At 35.7% G+C, this 16,665-nt stretch overlaps 1 protein-coding gene across 1 annotated transcript in view; it reads right to left on the bottom strand.

The window, feature by feature from the left end:
• Positions 1 to 16,665, bottom strand: part of LOC122305131 (nuclear pore complex protein NUP205) — a 58,522-nt gene that overhangs the window by 3,939 nt on the left and 37,918 nt on the right. The window contains exons 14-37 of the mRNA XM_043117462.1: positions 16,435 to 16,536; positions 16,163 to 16,294; positions 15,588 to 15,718; positions 15,370 to 15,489; positions 14,177 to 14,300; positions 13,330 to 13,527; positions 9,302 to 9,420; positions 8,971 to 9,121; positions 8,763 to 8,875; positions 8,590 to 8,671; positions 8,144 to 8,230; positions 7,934 to 8,011; positions 4,778 to 4,981; positions 4,093 to 4,185; positions 3,909 to 4,022; positions 3,605 to 3,775; positions 3,395 to 3,450; positions 3,245 to 3,317; positions 2,961 to 3,151; positions 2,739 to 2,865; positions 2,528 to 2,605; positions 1,833 to 1,997; positions 579 to 743; positions 368 to 505 (exon numbers count right to left, since the gene is read on the bottom strand). Of these exons, the coding sequence (XP_042973396.1) occupies positions 368 to 505; positions 579 to 743; positions 1,833 to 1,997; positions 2,528 to 2,605; positions 2,739 to 2,865; positions 2,961 to 3,151; positions 3,245 to 3,317; positions 3,395 to 3,450; positions 3,605 to 3,775; positions 3,909 to 4,022; positions 4,093 to 4,185; positions 4,778 to 4,981; positions 7,934 to 8,011; positions 8,144 to 8,230; positions 8,590 to 8,671; positions 8,763 to 8,875; positions 8,971 to 9,121; positions 9,302 to 9,420; positions 13,330 to 13,527; positions 14,177 to 14,300; positions 15,370 to 15,489; positions 15,588 to 15,718; positions 16,163 to 16,294; positions 16,435 to 16,536 (3,012 nt within the window). The remainder of the gene's footprint in view (positions 1 to 367; positions 506 to 578; positions 744 to 1,832; positions 1,998 to 2,527; positions 2,606 to 2,738; positions 2,866 to 2,960; positions 3,152 to 3,244; positions 3,318 to 3,394; positions 3,451 to 3,604; positions 3,776 to 3,908; positions 4,023 to 4,092; positions 4,186 to 4,777; positions 4,982 to 7,933; positions 8,012 to 8,143; positions 8,231 to 8,589; positions 8,672 to 8,762; positions 8,876 to 8,970; positions 9,122 to 9,301; positions 9,421 to 13,329; positions 13,528 to 14,176; positions 14,301 to 15,369; positions 15,490 to 15,587; positions 15,719 to 16,162; positions 16,295 to 16,434; positions 16,537 to 16,665) is intronic.

Below are 16,665 nucleotides of genomic sequence, written 5' to 3'. Positions count from 1 at the left end.
AAAAAAACGTAGGAAGAAACGCAAGATAGTACTACAAAAATTACAAGGCTGAGAAGCAACTTATTGTCCTGTAAAAATGATAATCTTAAATCTGGCCTAGAGAGCACATCAGGGTCAGTTTGAATAAAGGCAGATATAATTGATTAATTGAGTTCCTTGACGGTTAAACGTTATTAGCACATGAGGTTAAACTGAGAACAAATCAGCATCAACGGAACCACAATCTGCAAAAACCACTTCTGCTGGAGCATGGAATTCCTATTCCATACAATATCTATCACGAAGACATAAGAATTGGCAGCAAAGTTCCAATGTATGAGGAATTAATTAAACCTGTAAAACTAAAAATTAGAAAATGAAACCTGACCTCGAAAAAATCAGATGTATCAACCAACGATGTTATAGAAAAAACCAATCTCAACATTGGGGTTATGATCATTCGTTGTTTGTCAAAATCCAGAGCCAATTGCCTTTGAAACTTCATGTCAACCCGCCTCAAACTTCCCTGGAAGGCAGTTCGGTTTTGATTTCAGAGAACTAAATTAACACCAATGAACACAGATAGTAATCAAATTCACCTGAAATTTGATTGCCCTGCAAGAAGCAAGATGCTCTAAAGCACCCATAGAATATAGAACCTGGGCTCCAGATTTCCCATACTTGTGACTTATCCGTAATAGTAAAGCAAGTTCAGCCTCAAGGGTACATGCTCGCTGCAATGATTCCAATGAATGCCCACCACCCTAGAACAAAAGTTCAGAGTAATGAATGATATTGATACCTAAATAAAGTGGTTATTACCAAGAACTGAATTTTTTATGACGAAGACCAAAAACCAAACCAATATGTAATTCAGACAGTCCATATTTAATGAAAGACAACAGCAGATCTGCACTATATCGACAGGTAAAAAAGTCATATATGGCATTTATACTAAACATGGTGTGTAGTAGCATGTATTACCACCTCCAAGGGTCTATGATGCTAACTAAATACGTTGAAGGTTATTCCACTTTTCTGTTTATGAGGGTTCAGCAGGTACCTAAATCTCTGAACTATTTAGCTAATAGCTGCTGAAAATATATATTACAAACAAATGATTAAGACCAGATGTTAAAGGATTTATAACTTGAGAACAAAACATAGTAAAACTTCACGAAATGTATCTTGCTACCTCTCAATTCTGTGAAAGTTCAGTAAAATTCAAAGAAAAGAAAAAATAAACATAAATGCTTAGCACAAAGGATCTTTGAATTCGAAAAAAGTAAGTTCTGGTAAAAGACAACCCATTAAATAAATTGATCAGTTTTTTCAAAGATCCTGGCTAGTGCTCGAATGCAAGAAAGACTATTGCAAATTCGTTTCCAGGAATTGGTGAATCCAGTGACATTTTTTCAGGCACCAGGTCAAAATCAAGCTATTCCAAACACAAAATTGAACATGTAAAATAATGGCTTCAGAATATACAAAAAAGCAACAAATCCCAATACCAGCACTTGCTGGAATCCTATTCACATATATAGAGCCCAAGTGACTTCCTAAATGCTAACACTGGCTTTTTACCCTAATCCTCCAACAGAAAAAGAAATGGAAAAAAATATGAAACTATGTATCTTAAATTTATCAAAATCATTGTGTACTTGGTGTTATATATAAAGATGATGGAAATGATTAAGCAATATCTTAAGGTTTGGTGAATTTAATGTTTTGAACAAAATAATTAGCAGAACTTGCATCTCGCTTTCTAGGATAAGGTCTCTACTGCAGTGCATAATTTTGCAAAACATGAATTTATGAACTAATGGTTACACTAAAGTGAATAGAATAAACACCTCATAGGAAACATTGCTGATGCTCATGAAGCATGACCTCAAAAATCCCCTGCTTTGAAGTTGGCTTAAGAAATATCTTTCATGATCAATACAAACCAATGCATCCAGAACATAGAGTGCAATTGTCTTTCCAGGTTCACTGCCTTGAGTTGCATCCTTTATTACCTGAGGAATTAAAATGGAAAAAAATATATATATAAAGTAGAAAAGAGCAGAAAGCAAAGGTCAAATCAAAGTTCATCGAAATTGTAATATTGAAATTATAAGGTACCGAGAGATATCAAGAAAGCAAGCAGACCAGACAATTTTGTGAATACCAAAAGGACCAACTTCTTTTTCATTACTACGAAGATGACTTAGGTCTAATACTAAAAAAGAATAATGCAAACCAAAAATGTGAGAGTAATGTCTTATGAACAATTAAAGATTCAGACTAATACGTATATGGTTCAAAACAAGAAATGCACATACTCATCTAAGCCAGAGAACAGATAAAAGGTGTGTGCGCGCGCATGTGCACATGCTCACATTATAAATATAATTCCATCACCAATTATAATCTATAGATCCCTCACTGCTCTCACACAGCCAACGAGATGCCAATTTAAGTTATTCCATATATTAAAGTATCTTTAGAGTTCATGCATTTAGTTTCAACACAACACAGCACACCAGAGAAGGAATAATAGACCTACCAAATCCAAAATAGATTGAGCTTCTTTCCTTATAATAGAAAAATTAGCTCTAGCCAGTTCAGCCTTTTCTTTGTCCATCTAGACAGAAAAAAAAAAAACAAAGAAAAAGAAAGAGGAAAGATTAACAAGATCACCATGAAGAAATATTCCAGAAACAGATGACACTGCAAATTATAGAAACTTCTGCAATAAGATTTTAAAAACTAAACACCTTCTGGAGATCCAGATCTTCACCATCTTGCTCATCAAGAAGCAGGTTTTGCAGAACTGTTGTTGGAACATCAGCATCAAGTACATGCCGACAATACTGAAAATAGCTAAGAAGCAAGGCATATTGGCTGAACATAATAAGATAAATGGTCAGAACCCAATGAAGAAGTTCAAAGCAGAACGGAACAGCACTGATTTCTTTACTGAAAGTCAGAAACCATACCGTCTCCTCAGGGCCTCAGAAGATTCATTTCTAAGAATTGCCATGACAAGTTTAAACAATATGGATTGACAAGCGCCATTTGATAATTGTTTCACCATGATCAGGTTGAAACATGTCACACTATCAGAATTTAAACCACCAGGGCTTGAAAATCTTTCATCTCGTAGTTTTGCCATGCATGTTAGAGCAACCTATGCAGATTTTAAATCGGATGTGAAGGCAAAAAGCAGCAAGAAAGTGCAAACTGGAGCAATTATATGCTCAAAAGACAAACATGTAAATACCTGGCATAATATAGATGCCATCTTCAGCGAACAGTCTGGAGAAGAAGAAGCACTTAGAGATGTATCAAGAATCCTGTCAAGAACCAGATGAAAGAATTACAGAGGATCTAAGGAGAGCAATAAAGAATCAGTAATGATAAAAGCACCCACTGAAATAGAACTTCGGATTGATTTTCAAGTGATGATATTCTCCTGGAAGCAGAGACCTGCACAAGTATTTAGAGGAGACACTTGAAGTATAATTAAAGAAACGAACTTGATATTATTTAGTGCAAATTTTTGTCATAAAAGAATACCTCAAAATCACATTTCAAAGAGCTCTCAATAGGCATGCAATATGATAAAAACAATGAAACAGACCTCAACAATTTGAGACCAGCCAGTTAACATATGAAGTTGGGCAGCTTGTTCTTCGAGATTCTTATTGTATTTCCAGCCCCATCTTATCAACTGTTGAATTGTCTCTTTTATATCAGTTAGCTCAACTTCACTGTCGAAGTTGCTCAACCGGGGATAAACAGAATTGAATTTCTGATAAAAACAAACTAGAATTAGAACCAAATTTCTCTAAAGTTCCCAGAAGAATGCACAGACCCACCAGGAAAATACTAAGAGAAAAGAAACTCATTCCCAATTTCCCTGGCATTTAGTTAAAGAAACCAACCTGCCAAAGTTTGTCACGAAGTGAAGCAAGGTCAATCAAACGATCTCCACGCTCTGAGTAATAGTAGATACCACCCTTTGCAGAAGTAGCTGGATTCGCAAGCATATCCTCGGCCTAAAAACACTAAACATTAAATCCAGCTTACAAGCAAAATAATGAGCATTGTGAAGCACTATAATCTTACCAGCAAGTCATATTTTAAATTAGAAACAATCTGAGAAAGCTTCATAGTGGTATCAGGAGACTTAAATTGGATAACTTCAAGCAACTCCAAAACCTGATGTGATGTTGGTCCAAGAAAGAAAATCAATTGTCATTGGAAAAGGAAAAAAAAAAAAAAAATACATATCTCACTAATCACAGTGAAAAAAAAAAAAAAATGAGAATACAATGACTAAGGCAACATCGATACAGCAGTTTATCAGCATGACATTAATCATTCTCTCAACCCTTTAATGACAAATTTCAGCATATACTTCTTCATCTGGGAGGATGTTCTCCGCTCATTCTGCTTGCACTACCCAAATATTTTGGGAGACGGGAGCAGAAACAAATCAATACAGGAAATGAGAAATCTAACATAGATGCCCCCTCCCCCCACAAAAAAAGAGAATGCAATTGATTAAGAACTATTATCAGTATAAACTCAAAACTTGAGTACAATGTCAATACAACAACAATAGTCACCGTAGATTTCATTTTTATCCTTGAAAGCCAATAGATAGTGTAAAATGATAAATGCTGTTACAAATATGCTTTAGAGAACTATCCACTAATGCCTCAAAACATAAAACGAATAAGAAGCAAAAACCTCAGTTTATAGCAGTAAGTTACAGTAGGACCATAAGTATTCAAGTAGCAAATTGTACCTGACTCTTACTGATGGGTCTAGTTCCAGAGTATTCCATGACAGTTTGAAGAGAGGACTGAGATATGATGCCATCAGTACCAATTCCACTAATTTCACCCCCATAAAGATGAGCAAGAATACTTTGGCATGTCTCCTGGTGGTTGGAGCTACTAACATCACCAGCATTTAACTCAATTGCTAAAAGTTTCAGCAACCAAGCTCTCTGGGAAAAAGTAAGCAGCAGGTAATGTCAATATAAATGGCCCCAAAAATGAACTGTATAGATAACATATACGAGGTTTGGAGAGTTTAATTTTAATACCTCAAACAAGATTTTTTTAAACAAGTAATGCAATTTTATCAAAAGCACTACTGGTCCCAACCCAAGTATATAGGAGGAATACAAACGGAAATGTCCCAACTAGCAAGAAGAAGAAAAACAGCAAAACTCTTAGTCTAGAAAACTAGAGAATTGGACGTCATGGTGAGCAGCCATCCAAGCATAGAGGTTGCTGAATGGGATAGCTTTTAATTCAATCACCACCCTCTCACGATCCTCAAAAATAGCAAAGCTTGGACAGTTAGACTATTTAATTGTTAGCTGGATATTAGACAAGTGAAATGCAAGTCATATAAACAAGGATAAGTCCTCTTGAAGGGCCAGCTGTACAAGGGCCAAAGGGTCTGTATGGCCAGATTTCCTAGATTTTGTAAGGGACTCTTGGACTTGTATATATATATATATATATATACATATTTATCATAAACCGATAATAGACCCATTTATTTCCATGGTTTTTATTGCTAATGAATCTTTTAGTTTTATTTTTTGTGGAACTTTTTTAGGATGTGATAATGAGCTTTTGCCCCTTAATTATTGGTGTGTTTCAACTTTAGTTCATGATTTAGTGCAACCTTTGAATATGGTTTGGTGGTTATGGTTACACCACTAATTTTTCACTAGTAATTGAACATTTTATCAAAAAATAAAAATAAAAATGAAGGTATAGCCCAAGTACAAAATATGCATATAAAAGGAATAACTAATTAGATAAAGAAAAGAGGCACAAGGAAATCATGAAAACTTGGCCCATTCAAATGAATAGCAGCGAGCCAAAGGAATAAAGTAATGAAGAAAAAAATTTAAAGCTCTTCGATTAAAAGTTCATTCCATAAGGCTCTGGCAATCTCACAATATGTATGCATGGTGCGGGGTACATCTTGATGAGGTTAGGGATTTCTTAAATTTAATGGGTTTAGACCTGCAAGTTAGTTACACTGAAGTTTCCAGCCATCTCAGCATTGTAGTAACAAGTGATACTTCTTCTATTAGGTAACACAAGCACCCAAGTTGAGCTCCTCCAACATTAAGATCCTGGTTCTTCGGATTCAAGGGAATTGGAGATGAGATTTTGATGTATCAAACTTTCACATGTAACTCCATGTTCTGATGAGAACTTTCACATAAAACCATGTAACTCCATGTTTTCAAAACAAGATGCATGTTCTGGAGCCTTAACATCATCTCATGTTGGGAAAAACTGAATCAAGAAGAGCTCAGCTGAGCTCAGAAGGGGTAGCATGTAGTCGGGTAGGGAGCACAAGTCAAAATTGCTATCTTAAAACATTATATTTTAAAATATGGTGGGTTTCCTACATTACATTGAAAATTTTATGAAAAAGTGTGAATTTGAGAAGAAATGATGACCTTTTATTGTTAAGTCTTACGGTATGGTCTGGGACTAGTTAGATGCACATTATATTTCTGACCTTCAAAGTTGATACATGTTCCAACCCTCGTGGTCAATACCAGTTATGGTTGGCTGATGCACATTTATCATGGCTGACGCAGGTTGTTGAAAGCATGTAATGCTATTGTTATTATACTTGGGAGATCCATAGCATTTTGAAACTCTTCAATGCGTTGCCTAGAGCCTACTGCCTCCTGAACCTCTACAGACTTACCAGCAAAGCTAACGATATAACTTGTGGAAAGTTACCTTTTTATGGTTACGGGGAGAACATGCTTTAAACTTGGAAGTAAGGATTTTTATGACGATTGTAAGATGTTCTATATTTGCTCAATGAACAAGTTTTATAAAGGAATGTTGTCATTTTTCTTCGGCAAAGACAAGAGTTTACTATGTTTTGGTAAATCTTCTTGTTAGAGCACATTTAGAATCTACATGCATATTTTCTAACTAATTTCACACATCACATCAACCCTTTTTGAGCTCTGCATCTCTCCCTTAATTAATTTTTCAGCTGGAAGATTATCTTATGGAACAGGAGCTTGTTGGTTACTCTGTTTGGTGTCAGGCTCACACTGCATTGGTTAGTCTATGCTTGGGATTCCCATAAATGGTTGTCTAGCCATTTGGAGAATTTTTTATGCAATTTGAACATCACGTAAGTAGAATGCTTGTTTATGTGTGTATTTTTTTTATGTCAATGTCAAGCTGGGTTTGATATGTCTCATGTGGTGTATTTGGCTTGAAAGGAATTGCCAAACCTTTGAAGACAGGAAACACCCGTTGAAAGAACTTAGATTTTTCTTTTTCCATACCTTGTTTCTTTGGGCCTCTGCTCTTGTTTTTTAAGGGGCTAGTTTTCATGATTTCTTAGTATTCATTTCTAGCTCCTAACTTGTAACTAGATATTCTTTCTTTTATACTTCCTATGTATTTGGGCTATGCCTTATTATTTGATTCAATTCGAAGTAGCCTGTAGGGGTCTGAGCCGCGATACTAACACAGCTAGTTTTTCAATCAGAATGAAATATAGCAAACATGGAAATAAATAATTAAGGTTTTAAAAGTTGATGGTATGCTCTTTAAGTCCAGAGTAATTTGTGAAAATAATCCAGGTATGAACTAATAGGTTGCAATACAATGGTACACAAAACAACTAGGGGTGTAGGTAAAGCTTTGCCTAAAGTCTAATACATGATTCCCAATGAAAATTTGAAGTGCCAATTTTTTCAAGGGTGTGACAACTTCAATTACTGAACTAAGAGAAAGTAAATCACAATGAAAATGGCAAATCAATGTGACCATGCATGGTAAACTGACCCTTGTAGATACTGTCACTAAAAAAACATACAGCAAAACCCTCAGACCAGGTGTTGGAATTGCCATAGGAAAACTGTCAGAATTAAATTCTTGCAAAAAGAGACCTGATGAAGGGAACTGATGCGAAGTGGCTGGTTGCTATTTCGTTTAGGAAGTGGAGCAACACCAATAGTGTCCAAGTGCTGTCATGGTAAAGAGAAATTTTCAGGACAAAACATGTAAGAAAACAAATGGAAGTTAAAAAAGAAACCCATCTAAAGCACAAAGAGCATCATTAAAAAGCTTCAAACATTTAAATGGAGACTATTATTTACCTTCAAGAAGAACTGATACTTTTTACTGCTCAAAAGATCCATAGTAGGAGCACATGTAAGTGGGTCCAAGCACAACTCATAAAGAAGCTGAAAATGGCAATTCAACTTTTTCAATTTTAAAAAGTTACAAAAATTTTATCAGAACAAAGAGGAAATCTTAAGTACACAAGAAATGCGCAAAATCTCTCCTAAAGGGTTAGAATATTTTTTAAAAGAAGTAACAAAAAAATCAACAATGGAAACCATGGAAATCATGTCGTGTACACAAGACCACTCGAACAAGAGTCTCAGAAAAAGTTATTATAAATCAAATAAAAAACAATTCAAATTCCATAGAGCAAAGTAAGAAAAATCCAAACAAATGACTACAAAATGAATATAGAAAGAATTTTCTCCAAACTAAAACCTTTTTTATACTAGAAACACCAGATCAAGAACCATCTAACCTGAAATCCAAATTCGTGAACCAATGCATTCACATCTGGCTTTACAAGGGTATCCAATATTTCAAGAATGACCTTAAAGCAACTGAAAATAGCATAATAAATGCACAATTAATCGCTTAAAAGTCGAGAAAAATTATATGAACATGTTTAGGACAACTCATAACAAGCAAAACCTGTAATGAAATTTTGGCTGTAAAACTGTCTGTTCAACAGGGGTGTCAAGATCAAACTTGAGTAGTAGATGTGTAATGTTTGGAGCTGGCCGACTGATATTGTCAATTAGAAGCTGCAAAAATGTAGAGAGGATATACATCTAAATTGAAGAAAGCTTAAGCTACAGAATTGAGTGGGAGTACCCTCATACAAACTTATAGTACTAACCTGCATTATAAGAACACCAGGATCATCACTACTATTCTCAATCATCTGACACTCTTCTGATCGTAATTCAAGGCATGCTGCATAATCCTCAATCAAACTGCTGGCAGCACTGGATTGTAGCAGCAACTGTACCAACCCAACCATGCGGGAACTGTCACCCAAAACAATCATAATAATAACGCTTTTCGCAAGTATTCAACAAAATAAATATGCATTATTAACATTGCAAACTCATATACAGCTACAAAATATTTTAGCCAATAAGCTCTAAGGCTCCACCAAATCACAAAAGATCATATAAAAAGTAAGAAAATGGAAGAAAATGTAGTGCCTTAAGAAACTCATGATCTTGATAGAGCACTGCTGAATTTGTGGTTGAAAATCATATCTGACGTACTCCAACAAAGCTACAATTTGAGTATGATCTTGTGCAAGTATAACATCCAAAGGCTGCACGGAAAAAGATCAAGTAATTAGAATGGCATCAATCAAGGAGCTTCACTATGTAGTATGAGATAATTTATTTGATAGGTAAAAAAATAATGGAGTTTATAATCCAGATTGCATCTATCAATTTCCACTTAAGCAGTTCTGCTCAGAGGGTATTGATTCATGCAACTCAGTGGAGTTTACTATCTCAAAGGAATAAATCAATGCATAGGGTAGCTAACTAACAACAGGACTCAATTTTTCAACTCTTGAAGAAATTAGCAATAGTTCATGTATATCTAAAGAAACATAAATCTTACCAAAAATACATCCCAAAGTCTATCCAACTAGTTATAATAATTGAGCAAAATTTCGAGATAAAACATTTTAACTTTTTTTTTTTTATAAGTACGAAGAAATTTTATTAATATAGAGATAGAGATAAAACATTATAATATTACCGAGTCCAAGTCACACGGGCATGAATATAAGAAATGAGGAATGCTAACTTTAAGTTCTCTAGTACTAACATACATACATCACATACATATACTTTCATGTGCGTGTGCATTTTTTAAAAGAAGCAACAAAAAAATCAACAACAGAAAACCAAATTCGTGAAAATGGTTATGGCGGTATCAATTGGAAGGAGAGTCGCTTTGAAGGGAGGTAATTGACCATAGATATGGTAGCGCTAGGGAGGGTTGGTGTTCCATTAAGGTGAGCGGGGCATGTGGGTTTATGGACATTCATTAGAAAGGGTTGGGAGACTTTTGCCAGACAGTTATGTTTTGCAGTTGGAGAGGGTTCTAAGATCAGATTTTGGCATGACATTTGGTGTGGTGACTGCACTCTCAATAGGGTGGTTCTCAGCAATGGGATGTTCGTTTTCTAGAGCTGGTCATGATTGGGAAATTAAAGATGTTCTACATTTTTCAGTCTCATTTTCTGAGGCTTGGTAGGAATGAAGGGGATGGGTTCCAATGGGAGCAGAATGTTTATAGTTCAATCTTATTACAAGCTTTCGGCATCACAGAGTCATATTTATTTCCCTTGGAAGTGTATTTGGAGGTGTCGAGTGCCTTCGAAAGTAGCTTCCTTCATTTGGACTACCTCTCTTGGAAAATCTTGACTATGGACAATTTGAGAAATTGTAATGGACTGGTGTTACGTGTAAGAAAAATGGTAAATCTATGGATCATTTCTTTTGCATTGCAAGATGGCAAAGGCGTTTGGGATGAGATTTCAAGTAGATACAACATTGCTTGGGCGATGCCTTTGACGGTGGTGGATCTCTTTGCTAGCTGGAATATTCTTCACATCCGTGGATCATTTACTTTTACATTGCGAGGTGGTATAGGCGCTATGGGATGAAATTTTTGGTAGAACCAGCTATTGCTTGGGTGATGCCTTCGAGGGTGGTAGATCTCATAGCTAGCTGGAATCATCTTCACAGTTGATCTCAGGTGGTTGCAGTTTGGATGATGATTTCTTTGTGCCTTATGTGTAGTAGCATCTGGATGGAAAGAACGATTGGTGTTTTGATGATAGGGAGAGCACATTGGATGAACTTTGAAATCTTTTTGTGCACACCTTATTGCTTTGGTTTTCTACCATTGTGCTCAATGGAACTAGTGTTTCATGATTTTCTTGTTTCTTTTTCATGTTCCTAAAATGTATTTAGGTGTTCTTTCGTATACTCCCTATGTACATGGGCATCGCCTATTTCATTTGTATTAATAAAGTTTTTTTACTCATAAAAAAAGAGGCGGTCTACAAATTTCCTACTCTTATGCCTACAATGAAATGACATTTCCTTAGGTTATCCATAGTGAGGATCTTCCCTAAGAGGGCTGTTTAGGGGATAAAAAAAACAAAAAACAAAAAGCCCCTTAACATCTGCTCTCTTATGTGCTTTAGTCCACCAAAAACTTTTCCAAAGGAAGGAGTTACAATCCTAAGATCTAAGCACCTTACAGAAAGATCGAACAGTGAACTTCCATTTCTTGGAAAGGCCCCAAAGAGTCCCATATGCACCTCCACAACATAATCTAGCACATTGCTAGAGATTGGAAAGGTTGAGATTGGAAAGGTTGTCACTGGTGAACTCCAATAGATTAATCACTCAAACCTCCAGTGAGCACAGAACTAATATCTTCCACAAACTCAACCAATGTGAACCATGTACCTTATCATAATACCACCCAACTCAATCACAACCAATTTAGAATCTACTACGACTTTCTACAAGGTCTCTCTCACGTTGGTAATGTCAAAGCAAATTCCCTAGAAGGGCACAGCTGGAAAAAAGCATGTTCACAACCAATTCTTACTCGCCATTCATTGCACACCTCTGTTTGATAGGTAATATAAGATTTTATTAATAAAAAAGAGAAGGTGTAGCCCAAGTACACAGGAGGCATACAAAAAACTAGAAATGGATCACACATTTTTATACTGCAACAAACAATTTTGCCAATTTCAAACATTTGGAAAATTGACCAAAAGCCTCCCATGTTTTCACCATTGGCCAAATCAATACCTGATTTTCTAATTTGAACAATTAAGTATAGAGGTTTCAGCTGATTACAAAATAGGTCCTTCCATCCAATTTTTTATGAGAGATAATCTGTCCCCCACTTTGCCCATAAGAACAACAGGAAAAAGAAACAAGCCCCCCCCCCCCCCCCCCTCCGGCGCCCGGGGGGAAAAATTATATATATATGACTCTCTCCCATGCCCCCACCGTGTGGTAAAAATGGGATGGCAGCAGCATCAGCTACTGGATAAGGTGGAGGGGAGTGGATCTTCCCCTTATAGTCAACCCATCCCCACCTAGCAAGGCTGATAGATGGGATCTGTTCCCCTCCCCAACACAACACCCTCACCACCTTGGTGGAGAGAAACACCCCCCCCCCCCCCCCCCCCCTCTTTTCTCTTTTTCCAAACCCCCTTTTTCTTTATAGGTAATAAGAGATTTTATTCCAAGTATTTAGCCATGGCCCAAGTACACAGGAAGCATACAAGAGAATACACCTAAATACAAGCGAAAGCAAAATAGAACTAAGAAAAAGCATTACAAATATTCCTATCCCTTACAAGGTTTTTCACCCAAAAATTTAAGTGCTAAAGAAAAAAACCCTAAATTCCCCAATAGTACGTACACAATCTTCAAAATACCTACCATTTCTCTCTAGCCATAAACACCAAAACAAACACAAAGGAATCATCCTCCACTCAGCTGCACTGCCTCCACATCCCACTGAACCTTGCCAGCTGGCCAAGAAGTCCACCACATGTAAAGGCATCACCCAAGCAATGCCTACCCTTGCAAACAACTCATTCCACAAGACCGTCACCATCTCACAATGAAGGAACAGGTGGTTAACCGATTCTCCATCTCTTTTACACATAAAGCACCAATCCATAACATATAAACCCTTTTCCTCAATTCCACCATGCATGCTTTCTTGTTTTTCTTTCATTTGTCTTTTCCAGACATATGAAAGCATTTGATTAGTTTAATGTATACAATTGAACATGTGGCAGCCTCCCATTAGAAAGTGAACAGAATTTGAACAGAATGGCCAATTCAGGAATAGGCCAAAACCTGACTCCATAGTCCATGATAATCAATATTAACAACTTAGATCCTTATTTGAGAACCTACAACTTAATGAAGATGCAAAATTTTTATGACTACATTCATGTTTAACGGGAGGATTAAGTGTTAAAACTTCGACACGAAAGACAATAATGCAAACTCAACTACTAACCTAAGAAAAAAACCTTTCAGCATTGCAGGCAAATGAGTGCCACAAACAAGAGAATATACAGTTTGGCAAGCTTGGCATGCAGGAAGTCCAAGCACAATGAATCCTAGCCACTAAGAAGAAGCTAATCAAACTTTCAGCAAATTGAAAATCTTACCTGGTATAAAGGGCGCCAGAAATCAGAAAGAAATAGATCCTTCTCCATGACAAGAATTATAATTTCCAAAGAAAGTTGTACAGCTTTCTCTACAAGTTTCCCATATACTTGACTAGTTCGTTCATTGATGATGGAATTCACTCCTGGCAGAAGAATGCCCATGATGTTCCGAAAAACAGTTTTCCCACTCATGAAGTCCTACACGAAGTGTGTGCCAGAGAACAATTTTAACATACAAACATGTCCATACAAGTAACTCAAAGTAAATCTACAAATTCTTGTATGAGATAAAGTATAAAGAATGAGCCCTGGCATATAAAGCCATCATGATTCAGAGTAAATCTGCATTGTTAAACTCTCTGTCCCACTTTTTTTTCTGATTTGGAGTAGCGTGACAGTTAAATATAAGGTAAAAAATACATTTGTCCTTCTAAAATGCCATCCCGTTATATTACATATAGAATGAATTTTCTTGATTTCCTGTTTAGAAAATGGTAATCTTAATACATGAAATTAAAGCTGTGAGAACTTCAACTTTTAGATAGCAGACATGAATTTTATGACAGAAAACATATGAAGTATAAAACCAATTCCAATAACCTACTTTCAAAATCGTTCTTTTCAAAAGTCCATATATTATCAAAGCTAAACAAGTAAAGATAGAAAAATTAAGTTAAGGCAAAGAAAAAGTTTAACTAAGTAGGAGCAAGTTTTGACCTCACATGCCAACATATAAGAAAAGTTTATAAGAAATTCATAAAAACAGATTATTTTTTCCTTCAAGTGCTGCTTTGAAATTCAACCTATAGTGGCAACAAACGAACAGACAACAATCACAATAACATACTTTTAGCAGCTCCAAAATAGGAAGCTGCATCTGAAGGGAAGATTGTAGTGTCGGTGTTGAAAACTGTGATAGGTCAACAACAGTGTCAACATCATCATCTTTGACGTCGTACATGCTCAGTATCCTGCATGGTAAGTTAGGTTGATATTCAAATATATCTAACTTCTATTCAACTCCAAGTTTATACACAATGAAGTTCGGAAATTGAACAGAGACGAGCAATCAAAATAAGGTTCCACATTGAACACCAAGACAAGCCTTTAGATACAAACTAAATTATGTCAATCTAATCTAGGTAAAAGCATGCTCAAGCTCATGGAACCAAGACTGAAGTGCTGCACTTACCAAAAGCAAACCGTGTTTACAAAAAACACTCGACACTTTTTGTGTGAGCTTAAAGCACAGAAAAGCACACTTTCATAATTTTTTTGAAAAACAAAATATTAAAAATATTAGTTTAAGACCCAGAAAATGAAGTAAACAAATAATCTTAGGTATTTAGTTCATATTGCAGATCATTTAAGTACCAAGGCGCCACATGCTGTCTTAGGTAATAATATATGCGTTTAACCCAATATAATCCGACTTTGCTTTTTATATGGATTGATATTTGATTGCTTATGTTAGGATAGAAGTCAATACTTACAACTCTTCAGCATTATGGTCATGACTTCTGGGTATATTTTAAACCATGTACTTATGTATATTTAGTAAAGCACAAGAATTAGAAATATTTAAATTTCATGTAATTAGTTGATTACATGTTGAATAATACTCTAATAAATATGAGTTAATAGGCTAAGTATATTACCATCTTGCTTTTAAAACATTTTTTATTGTATTTTATATATTTTTCTTGTTGTTATACATCATTTTTAAAAATGTTGGCTTTACTTCAATCAAGCATGAGTTGTGCTTGCAATTTGTGCCTAGGCTCTAGAAGGTATTTGTGCTTAAGTGCGCCTAGCACTTCACCTGCAGCTTGTAACCTCCAATAGACAAAGACTATACATAAGATACCTAGTAGCCAAAATAGCAGACAAAGATCATACATAAAACAAAAACTGGGACTAAGAATTAACACAAATCTCAAGAAAAGAAAAATTGAAAGAGTGACTATACATAAGATACCTAGTAGCCAAAATCACAAGCAAACAATACAAATTGAAACTGTAGGAGTAAGACAAACCCACATATGAAAATGCCGAAGACAAGCAATTACTAATTCCCATTTCTCACAAGGATCTGCATAGGCTCTTTGAGGAAACGGCCCAAAAACATGATCATATACGAACCTAAAGATGCCAATGAATCTGCCAGAGAGAGAAGAGCCCACCCATCTTAGAGTCAATACGCAGGACAAAGATGTTAGAATATAGAAAAGGAATAAAAAGCAGTCAATTATCAGTACCTACGCCCTCTATCACTTAAATCTCTTTCTTCAGCAATGAGAGTATTTAACAGGTTGAGAAAAGATATTGTCGAAGGATATTGTTCTCTCCTTGCTTCTATTTCGTTCAACTCAAATTGCATATCATAAACCTGTAATAATAATATGTTACAAGATCATCATATAAACAGAAAAAGTACATTTTTCCTTGTAAAATAGTTACCATCTGCAGTAGTTGATGTACATTGAAGATAACTTGCTAAAGCACAATAGAAATAAGATGTTAAAATCCCATTTATAAAACTTAACTTTACAGGGCCTTCCGCAGATAGCTAGCATGATCATAAAGTTTCAGGCATCGTTATACATTGAACATATATCTTAAATAATGGGAACACCTATGAAATCATTAGTCACTTACATAAGATTATGATTGTAACAGGAAAAAGATGTTTGTCAACAAAGCAAACTTTTCCTTCAAATATAATCTCTCGGTTGTTCAATCCAGATGCTACTATCTGGTTTTATTCATGTTCAGTCTACCATATCAATCACAAAAAAATAAAAGCATTAAAAATGACCCCATCTAAACCTACCTGTGCTGACATTGGCTGTGCACTATTCCCAATAACTACTGGTAGATCGTACTGCTCTAGATAGCTCCAAATTGTATCTTTCAGAACTGGAGAGAAACGAACAAAAGTAGTAATTGCATTCCGCAAGGCTCCCTGCAATAGCATACATATACCGGGTCAAATGCAGCACAGAAAACTTCACCTGCAGCTTGTAACCTCTAACAGACAAAGAAACTGCAAATGTCATACTAGGATACTTTCAGGCAAAGCAGCATAAAATCACAGATGTCAACCTTCAGATATGGAGGCACATTTTCATAACTAAGCAGTTTGAATAATGGTTCAATATCAGGAAACCAGTTCTTCCTTTCAATGGGGTTCCCATTCTCCACAACCTGTATCACATGAAAAGCCGATTACTCCTTTATGTTGAAAGAGAGAAATGTGTCGCTGAATGAACAGGAAAAATTTGAGTACTATTGAAAGAAAATAGTACAGGTTTGTGATTATTAGGAGGCAACAAC

Source organism: Carya illinoinensis, chromosome 3 (genome assembly GCF_018687715.1).
Source record: "Carya illinoinensis cultivar Pawnee chromosome 3, C.illinoinensisPawnee_v1, whole genome shotgun sequence".
Classification (NCBI taxonomy): Eukaryota; Viridiplantae; Streptophyta; class Magnoliopsida; order Fagales; family Juglandaceae; genus Carya; species Carya illinoinensis.
Note: the sequence above shows the minus strand (reverse complement) of the source record. Positions and strands in the feature narration are given on the sequence as shown.